The sequence below is a fragment of the Oppia nitens genome, unplaced genomic scaffold (genome assembly GCF_028296485.1).
Source record: "Oppia nitens isolate AA-2021 unplaced genomic scaffold, nextdenovo-longstitch-racon4-pilon3 scaffold16_pilon_pilon_pilon, whole genome shotgun sequence".
NCBI classification, from domain to species: domain Eukaryota; kingdom Metazoa; phylum Arthropoda; class Arachnida; order Sarcoptiformes; family Oppiidae; genus Oppia; species Oppia nitens.
In genome coordinates, this window is record NW_026533195.1 from 141,540 (window position 1) to 152,520 (window position 10,981).

Below are 10,981 nucleotides of genomic sequence, written 5' to 3' on the forward strand. Positions count from 1 at the left end.
ATTAAGATCTAAATATTTTATATTATAAAAGATATATCATTTATCACAACTTAATACTTAATTAAATTTTTTTTAATAATAATTTATACTTAGTTTATAAGTATTTAGTTTAATATTAATTTTAAAAAAAATAATTAAATATTAAACAAAATTTTTGAAACTATAATTTATAAATATATTAAAATAATAATTTGATTTTTTTTGCAATAATAAGTAAAATTATATTGTTTTACTTAAATTTGATGAAAACATTTAGCAATTATATAATAATTTTCTAAATAAATTAATTGAAAAAAACTGTAACAATTTATTAATGTAAAAAATATATTGAATAAATCTATAGTTAAATATAATTACTTTTGAACTAAATGTTTCATTTTTAATTTAAAAACATTAATTTATTTTTTAAAAGTTTAAATACTAATATTTTTTAGATATTGTTAAATTTTCAATCAGAAATAATATTAAATAAAATAATAAAAATAATAAAAATAATAAAAATAATAAAAATATACGATTAATAATAATTATCAGAAACTTTTTTTTGTAAAAATATATATTTATTTATAGTATTTAATTCAATTAATATTTTATTTTACATAATAATAATTTAATATTTAATAGTATTTAATCTTTTTATAATGTTTAGTATAATAAACTTAAAAAAAACAAAAAATAACTATTTTCTAAAATAATAACATATAAAATATTATTATAAATTTAACAATAGTTTCTAATAACTATAAATTTTCTATAATTAAAAATTATATATATATTTATATTGATAAATATCACATAACACATTATAATATATTAATAGTATAATTAATTTACCTTGTACCACTTGGTATATGGGTAATAATAATAATAATAATAATATTTACACATAATGTCAATTTAGTTTGGGATACACAGAAAAAAATAAATATAATATAATATATAATATAATTTTTTATTAAAAGTAATTTTCATATATTTATTCAGCTTAAGTATCATACAGTATAACACAAATAAACTTTATTTTTTTTAAAAAATACATTATTAAATAAAATTAATTATTTTTTTTGTACAATTGTTGTGATAAAACTGTAATATCATAAACAACAAATAAAAATTATCATCATCATAAATTTATATTAAATATCAGTATTATTACTATTATTACTGATATTAATTATAATACTAAAATAAAATTATGCAATTAATAAAACAAAATTATTATTATTATATTATAAATATTATTCAATATTTATTTATAATTAAATCAATTTTAATTCAATTAAGTGATTGTGATTGCGGTTTACCAGCCATTCCTTCAAATGCCAAAATCAATGACTTTCGGTATTATTATTAATTAATTAATTAATTAATTAAATTAATTTTCATATTTAGTAATAATAATAGTAATATATTTGTTATTAGTATTATTTTTATAACTACTTAATATATTATTAATTAATTAATTAAATTAATTTTCATATTTAGTAATAATAGTAATAATATATTTATTATTAATATTATTTTTATAGCTACATAATATATTATTAATTAATTTAATTAATTTTCACATTTAGTAATAGTAATAATAATAATATATTTATTATTAGTATTATTTTTATAACTACATAATATATTATTAATTAATTAATTAAATTAGTTTTCATATTTATAATACTAATAATAATATATTTATTATTAGTATTATTTTTATAACTATTTAATATCTTATTAATTAATTAATTAAATTAAATTAATTTTCATATACACTAACATTAATATAAAATAAATGTCTATTTATTTATTTTTAAAAATTACTTAATATATTAATTAATTAATTAATTAATTTTAGTGATACATATTCGGAGGGCTCACAAATTGAATACTACTGTGAACTACCGGAGCTGACACTGTTGAGAGGCAAACTACGCGAATGTATTAATGGCCAATGGGTCGGATCAGTACCTTTTTGTGGTCAGTTAGTACTGTAGGTTTCATGACTACATGAGCCTTAAAAAACAAATATATTATTATCACTGATAATAAAATTTTTTGTTTTTCTAAAATAGCCGAAGAAATTGGCGAAAACTCAATCGATAAGGTATTGATTAAAGACAGTTATGGCCGTAAAAAGTTGGTCACCGATAAGTCAATGATTGCCGGTTCGGATGGTAAAGCCTATGTAGGCGATAGCGGACGGGACAAGTGTCTGGCATTGAATTCAAACTCCAGGCGCGGCGGTAACGGCGGTGTCTCCTATCAGGTGTTTCTCAGGCGTAAGTATTCCCATATATCCTATGTTGAAGTGTTGGTCAATGTCGGCGGTGCCGTCAACACCAACACTGCCAACAACAAAGTCAACGGGGAATCGCTGGTCGAAACGGTATTCAATACGGTCAGGTCGTGTTCGGTGGTCAGTACGATAGGCGGTCTGGGCGTAACAAATGTCGTCCGATTGATACTTGTTTGCGATTTGATGACCACTACCGACGACGAGACAATGTGGTCGTACTATTCCAAAGATGTCGTCCAAAATTTTACCCTCAAGTATGTGTCTGTGTGTATCGAGCACTGGGAGGGTATGGGAGGGTATGGGAGGCTATGGTAGGGTATGGGAGGGTATGGGATGGTATAGGAGGGTATGGGATGGTATGGGATGGTATGGGATGGGATGGTATGGGATGGTATGGGATGGTATGGGAGGGTATGGGAGGGTATGGGAGAGTATGGGATGGTATGGGAGGGTAGTTGGATGGGGGTAGTAGTGATGGTGGGGGAATGGGTTGAAAAATTACTTAAAAAACAATAGTTTTAAAAAAAATATTAGTAGTGTTTAAAAAAAAAATTTAGTGTATTTTATTGTTATTGTTAATAAATTTAAGTTTATTTTATTTTTTTCTAAAATTGAGTATTAGCTATAAAAAATAAAAACAACATATAAAATATTCAATAGTTTAAAAAAAAACTACACTACACTTTAGTTATTTAGTTACATATTAATTATTAATTTGTATTAAAAACTAATAGTTATCAATAATTTGATGAAAAAAAAAGTTTATATTAATATTAATAGATTTTGATGTTTAAACCTCTAGTTATTGATTATCTAATATACAGTACCATTAGTTTATCAATAGTTGATTAAACATTGTTGTTATTAGTAAACATAAATTAATTAAATAAAGATAAAATGTTTTTTTAATAAAAATTATAAGTGTGGGTGGAGTGGGGTGGGGGTGTCTATAACAACAATATGATTTAAGTAAAGTTTATAACTATTAATATATAAAACTTTTCTCATCAGTGGTTAGTATATTAATATTTTTATAATTACAGTATATTATTATATTTAGGATTATGTTTGAGTTTGAGTATGATATGGACTAGACTTAATGGGTGGGGAAGGGAGGGAGGGGTATGTGTACAGTACTGATTTAGTAATACAAATAGGTGTTTCCCCCCCATACCCTTACTGTATATATGTATATACTATCTATAGATGCATAGCCTAACTAAACATTTACTATTAACTAATAATAATAATAATAATATCAAATATAAGTTATATATACAATGTATATATATGTGTATATATGTATATGTATTTATACTGTATATACATGTATATTATACATGTATATACAGTATAAATACTATACAAATATATATTGATATTTAAAAAAAAATAGGTTCAACACAAACAAGATAGCCATTTGCGAGCTCAGGTTGTTTTATCGCAAGTTTTTCGATCCTCATGTATGCGGTTCACCCGACTATCCCCTGCACTCGTCGGTAGAATTTGTACGATCCGGCAGTCGATATGGACTGATGTCATACTATCGCTATACGTGTGACCGTAATTTCCAGCTAACAACTGCTGGCCAACAACAGGATGTCCGATGCGGTATCAATAACTACTGGTTGGACTCGTTTCCCGGCTGTCATCCGACAGTTACCTGTCCCGTACCAGTAGAGTCGCCCTCGGATGGTGGCGCCAATGTCGAAGATTTGGTTACTGTTTACCGAATATACTATGATCTGCATATGTATAGCACCCGTAACTCTACGAAATCATTGTCCTCATCCTATCCTCCTCATCCTCAATCCTATGTGGCCATACCTGGTTCGCGAGTTACCTACGAGTGCCAAGTGTTTCCCAATCGGACACAGGTTATGATTGGCGATTCGGTACGGGTATGTACCGAATCGGGCAAATGGAGTGGTGTCGAACCCTATTGTGTCGGTAGGTTAAACTCCAGGGATGTGTGTCTGTATGTGTGTCTGTATGTGTGTCTGTATGTGTGTCTGTATGTGTGTCTGTATGTGTGTCTGTATGTGTGTCTGTATGTGTGTCTGTATGTGTGTCTGTATGTGTGTCTGTATGTGTGTCTGTATGTGTGTCTGTATGTGTGTCTGTATGTGTGTCTGTATGTGTGTCTGTATGTGTGTCTGTATGTGTGTCTGTATGTGTGTCTGTATGTGTGTCTGTATGTGTGTCTGTATGTGTGTCTGTATGTGTGTCTGTATGTGTGTCTGTGTGTCTGTATGTGTGTCTGTATGTGTGTCTGTATGTGTGTCTGTATGTGTGTCTGTATGTGTGTCTGTATGTGTGTCTGTATGTGTGTCTGTATGTGTGTCTGTATGTGTGTCTGTATGTGTGTCTGTATGTGTGTCTGTATGTGTGTCTGTATGTGTGTCTGTGTGTGTCTGTATGTGTGTCTGTATGTGTGTCTGTATGTGTGTCTGTGTGTGTCTGTGTGTGTGACTGTATGTATGTGTGTGTGTGTGTGTATGTGTAGGTATGTATGTATGTGTGTGTGAGTGTCTATGTATGTGTGTGTATCTGTGTGTGTCTGTGTGTGTGTGTCTGTGTGTGTGTGTCTGTGTGTGTGTGTCTGTGTGTGTGTGTCTGTGTGTGTGTGTCTGTATGTGTGTCTGTATGTGTGTCTGTATGTGTGTCTGTATGTGTGTCTGTATGTGTGTCTGTATGTGTGTCTGTATGTGTGTCTGTATGTGTGTCTGTATGTGTGTCTGTATGTGTGTCTGTATGTGTGTCTGTGTGTGTGTGTCTGTGTGTGTCTGTATGTGTGTCTGTATGTATGTGTGTGTGTGTGTATGTGTAGGTATGTATGTATGTGTGTGTGAGTGTCTATGTATGTGTGTGTATCTGTGTGTGTCTGTGTGTGTGTGTCTGTGTGTGTGTGTCTGTGTGTGTGTGTCTGTGTGTGTGTGTCTGTGTGTGTCTGTGTGTGTCTGTATGTGTGTCTGTATGTATGTGTCTGTGTGTGTGTGTCTGTGTGTGTCTGTATGTGTGTCTGTATGTATGTGTGTGTGTGTGTATGTGTAGGTATGTATGTATGTGTGTGTGAGTGTCTATGTATGTGTGTGTATCTGTGTGTGTCTGTGTGTGTGTGTCTGTGTCTGTGTGTGTGTGTCTGTGTGTGTGTCTGTATGTGTGTCTGTATGTGTGTCTGTATGTGTGTCTGTATGTGTGTCTGTATGTGTGTCTGTATGTGTGTCTGTATGTGTGTCTGTATGTGTGTCTGTATGTGTGTCTGTATGTGTGTCTGTATGTGTGTCTGTATGTGTGTCTGTATGTGTGTCTGTGTGTGTGTGTCTGTGTGTGTGTGTGTCTGTGTGTGTCTGTGTGTGTCTGTGTGTGTCTGTGTGTGTCTGTATGTGTGTCTGTATGTATGTGTGTGTGTGTATGTGTAGGTATGTATGTATGTGTGTGTATCTGTGTGTGTCTGTGTGTGTCTGTGTGTGTGTGTCTGTGTGTGTGTGTATGTGTGTGTCTGTGTGTGTTTGTGTGTAGATATGAGTGTGGGACATACCTAAAAAATAACGTTTGTTTTTGTTGTTAATTATATGGTAGATCTTAATGAATTAAAATTGGATAAATACACGGATGTATTTGAACTAAAAGCTATGAATGCCACCGAACTACCTGAGCTGTAAGTACAGTATATAGACATTGTATGTCTAGTACAGTAGGGTATCAGTAGTTTTTTCCACCCTAAATATTGATGATATATCTTTTATATATCAAACTACCAGTGCATCGTATGAACGAAACGAGTGCGGACTGCCGGCACTGCCCATCTATGCCAAACCGTCTCAATCACGTTACCGATCGGCCGACCTCCGGAGCAGTTATCCGAACGGTACGAAAATCTACTACACGTGCGAATCAATATATCATTCAATGCACGCGCAAAAAGAGTCACGCGTGTGTATCAATAGGCAATGGATTGGCAATGTAGGCCTGTGCGGTAAGTTTCCTATATAAGCGCCTATACTATCTAAACATTTTATTAACCAACCAACCAATCAATCAATCCAGAGATTGAATACGGCGGTAGTGTCCAAGTAATCGGTATTATATCAACCGATTATACCACAGGCGAACTGATCTATGAATGGCAACGCCCGGTGCGTAATGAGACGACAGCCCTTAACGAGACAGATAGTAGTAGCGATACCTACTATAACTATCGTACGGCACTCGGTGGTCACGGTAGTAAAGATGACGAATGTGTCCATTTTAACCTAACGACGGGTCGCCAGAAATGGCGTATACGGCTGAATGAATCGCAGACAGTGGTCAGTATGTTTTATTTGATGCTGAAACCGGGCGGTATGTACGGTGGGTTTAGCAATTGGGATGAATCGGCAGCTAAAAACTACTCGTCCAAACCTATACGGGCAATGTTGGGGGGTAAAACTAACTGTCCGATCACTAACATATACGACTGGATCAAAGATCAGACATATGTAATGTTTCAGTGCGGCGGCGGCGATCACAGTGGTGGGGCCAGTGGTGGTGGTGGACACGACTACTCGGCCTCAGTCTACGGATCGGGTGTTGACGAGATTATACTGGATGTAGATCCACGGCAAATGGACCCGAAGTTTGGTGACCAACAAAAACAAAACCTATCGTTGTGTTTGCTAGGGATTTATCATACATCGGATTTGTGCGGTACACCCGACCGGCCATTGAATTCGGTGGTCAGAGTTGTCAATCAGATAGCCGTATATAGTTGTGAGGACGGCTATGAACTGGTTGGTCCGAAAACCGTACCCTGTTTGGCCAATGGTAAATGGGCAACGGGTGGACTCGGTTTCCCGGCCTGTCGTCTCGTACGGGGCCAGTGTCCGGCTATTGTCGACCAGTACGGTGTGTTTACACAGTTGGAGAATCGGGCCAAAGCAGAGTCGGTACCCAATACAGCATCGGCTATCGTATTGGGTACGGTAGCCGTTGCCCGATGCGCCAGTACTATGTACGGTGTTAGCGGCCGGCCATTGCTGGTCGGTTCGCGTACACGTATTTGTCAAACGGACGGCACTTGGAGCGGAACACCGCCCACTTGTATAGATTCAAGTAAATACCCGACATCTACCAGGAAAAGCACTGGTAGTTCATCATCATCATCGTCATCGGGTATGTCATCTAAAGCATTGGCCATTGTCATAATGGTTGCCATAACGGCAATCATTGTCCTGTTGATCATAGCACTGGTAGTTTGCTGTCATCTGTCCCAACATTGTTATCGCTGTTTTCGTCGGCAATGGGAACGGGTGTTCAAAGTTCAAAGGGAACCGAAACAGTCTGAGCCGACATCGGCTGTTAGGCCATCGATTGTTAGGCCAGAGTCGACAGTCGACATACAGGAGATTAATGCAACACTGGAACAGTTGGCTAGTTTTCAACCCTATCCTAACAGCACTAGTAGTCAGCAACAAAAAATACAGACAAACTTTGATGAACAGCCCATTCATACTAACAATAATAATAATAATAATATTAATTTAGATAATAATAATATAAACACTAATAATAGTAATAATAATTTTAATCATCAAAGTTATGCATAACTATAACTATATTTTGTATGTTATTTTATACTAATAAACTAATAAATATTTAACTATAAATGTTTATAAATTATTTTTTTTTAAAAATTTTTATAAATACTAAATAAGATACTAATGTCTCTGTTACTAAAAACAAGTAATATAAGTAGTTAAATGTTATTATTATTATTATTAGTTAATTTGTATTTTTAATTAATAATAATTAACAAGTGAAAAAATAATAATTTTTATTTATATTAAACTACTTAAATATAATTTAATAATTAATAAAAAAAATTTTTTACAAAATTTATATAAACTTTATATGGATCCCATTTGAATATGTATAATATATATATATATATATATATACTATATACTATATATATACAGTATAAATTAACTATATATATACTCTCTCTCTCTCTCTATATATATATATATCATAGAATCCTTAATAATTAGAATATATAGTCTCATTAAAATATTAAATAATTTTACAATATTTCTATAGAAAGTTACTAGAAATTTTCTTTCATCGAAAATTTATTAGAAATTTCCTATTTTGCCCATCTCTACTAATTAGTGTCATATACTGTATTTATTGATCTTAATAAACAAAACAAAAAATTAAAAAAAAAAATATTCTAGATTTAGATATATTTTATAGTTATTCTAGAAAATTCATTAGTAATTCAGATAAAATTTTATAAAAATATATATATTATAATTAGTATTATTATTAATATATTAAAAAAATAAATTATAATAAAATAGTTTTAAAATTAGAAATAATATTATTATTTATTTATTTAATTAATTTTTAATTAATTATTATATTAATTTTTTATCTATTATATAGCAATCATAAACTTTTTATTATTATTATTATTATTATTGTAAATTACCTGAATTATTAGATATACTTAAATAAAAATAAATATAATTCTAGAATCAAAAAAAATAAGTTATATTACTTAAATATAATATATTTAATTATTTTGAAACTTGAAATTTTTTTGTTTGTTTGAAAAATATTATTCACACGAAAATTACTAATTAAATTAGGAAAAAAAAATATTTTGCAATATACTAGTATTAACTGTAAATATTAGTTACTCTAATAATGAAATAAACAATAGATAATCATTAAATAGGAAAAAATGTGTATTGAAATAGTGCTAAACTAGTAATCGGAAACCAATCGCTTATATAAAACCCTATGGTATTAGTAGTCAACTGTTCAATATATAACTGTATAGTTAGTCTATATCTCAATAATACTAATACAGTTGCCGCTTGTTGCCGCTTATACAGATACCGGCTCATACATACCATTGGCCAATGGGCTAGTTTATTGAAAATAATAATTAACATAGTCAGGTGCAGACCCAAAATAATTTGCATATTTAATGTTAAATAATATATAAATTGATAGATTGGATGCAATTGATAGTGCCATAGACAGTATAGTAATAGTACCATAATTGAATACCATAGATAATAGGCTACTGCCAGCCATGTACTATGATATTGGTTGACCACTTGGATTAGTTTGCTAACATACTGGTGCTCACGGATAGCCAGCAACAGTAGTCTAGTATCGCCCGTACCGAAGGCCTGATTGAATTTTTTGTTTACTTCAAACAATTTGATTACCAAATGGCCAACCGATACAACTATTATGGCCGTAAAATAGGCCTGAAGTGCTATCCAATGTACAACAGTCATAATAGTACTGATTTGCCATAATATTAGTATCGGTAGCTATTTATGTATATATATATATATATGTAAAGATAAAATAAAAATCATTTAAAATTATTTATGATAAATATAATTATATATTATTATTATTATTATTATTATTATTATTATTATTATTATTATTATTATTATTATTATTATCTTTGTATATCACGGTTGTTCCGGTGTGATCACAGTTGTGTCGGCCACTTTTGGTGGCAGAGACACGACTGGTTAGACTCAACTCAAATCTAGTACTTTTCTGACTGTTCTACAACTCTGAAGTATCACTGCTTTTTGCATTTCATAGATCTTAGTTTTTCTGATTTCCAGTGATTCCAAACTTAGGGCCAGATTTTTCGGTATTACGGCCATTGATGACAGTATTATAGGTATTATTTCAACTTTCTTAATGCGCCACATCTTATTGATCTCATAGGCCAAGTCTGTATATTTCCGACGTTTCTCACTATGCGTGTCCTGTAATTTATGTGTTAGTGGGACCGCTATGTCTATTATATACGCCTTATCTTGATGTTTGTCTACTAGGACTATATCTGGGCGGTTGTGGGCCACAGTCTTATCAGTTCTTATTTCTTTATCCCAGTAGAGCTTGGCGCTGTTGTTTTCCATTACACTTTGTGGCTCGTATCTATAGTATGGTAATGGGTCTTTGATTAGTCCGAATCTTATTGCCAGTTCCTGATGTATGATCTTGGCTACTTGATTGTGACGGCTTAGGTACTCGGTATTTGTGAGTACTTTACACCCATTTAGTATATGTTCTATTGTTTCGGACTCCATATGACACATCCTGCACTTGTCTGTTGGTATGTTTAGCTTTTGGATATATTTCTGATGGTTACGGGTCGGAACCACTCGATCTTGTATTGCCATCATGAACCCCTCTGTCTCTCCGTGAAGACCGGCGTACTTCAGCCATTTTGTAGACATTTCTTCGTCTACGTGTGTTTGGTTGAGTTCTGCCCGGTATCTTCCGTGGAGTTCTTTTGAGGCCCATGTGTTAATCCTCTCTTTTTCATTTTGTATATCTATTTGATGTTCAATATTGCTGAGGTTTAGAGGTGTGTAGTTGTAATCGAGTGTTGATGTTATTTTGTGGAGCTCTGAGACATAGCATTTTTGTTGATGGTATTTTCTCAACAGTTCTCGCTGTTTGGCCTCAAGGCTTACAATGTTTAGTAACCCTCTACCCCCATGCTTTCTACTAACACACAGTCGTGCTACAGAACTTCTAGGGTGGTGTAGTCCAAACATTGTAAGTTGTCGCCTTATATGTCTTTCAATGGTCTCAAGTTCTGTTTTACTCCATTTTATTATTCCGAACGAGTATGTCAGTACAGGTATAGCCCAAGTG

General features: G+C 32.2%; 1 protein-coding gene across 1 annotated transcript; it reads left to right on the forward strand.

Moving 5' to 3' along the window:
- The first annotated feature begins 851 nt into the window (after window positions 1-851).
- On the forward strand, window positions 852-8,031 carry LOC128965173 (uncharacterized). Its single transcript, XM_054311826.1, has 9 exons — window positions 852-855; window positions 1,308-1,341; window positions 1,850-1,971; window positions 2,067-2,544; window positions 3,687-4,240; window positions 5,873-5,951; window positions 6,055-6,269; window positions 6,341-7,772; window positions 8,016-8,031. The coding sequence occupies exons 1-9, from the start codon at window positions 852-854 to the stop codon at window positions 8,029-8,031; spliced, it is 2,934 nt and encodes a 977-aa protein (XP_054167801.1).
- The last annotated feature ends 2,950 nt before the right edge of the window (window positions 8,032-10,981 follow it).

Bases quoted from the DNA above. Each gene is read 5' to 3' on its own strand.
- LOC128965173 (XM_054311826.1), top strand. The intron at 1,972-2,066 runs GTCAGTTAGTAC...TTTCTAAAATAG, and splicing joins CGGATCAGTACCTTTTTGTG to CCGAAGAAATTGGCGAAAAC. The intron at 5,952-6,054 runs GTAAGTACAGTA...TCAAACTACCAG, and splicing joins GCCACCGAACTACCTGAGCT to TGCATCGTATGAACGAAACG.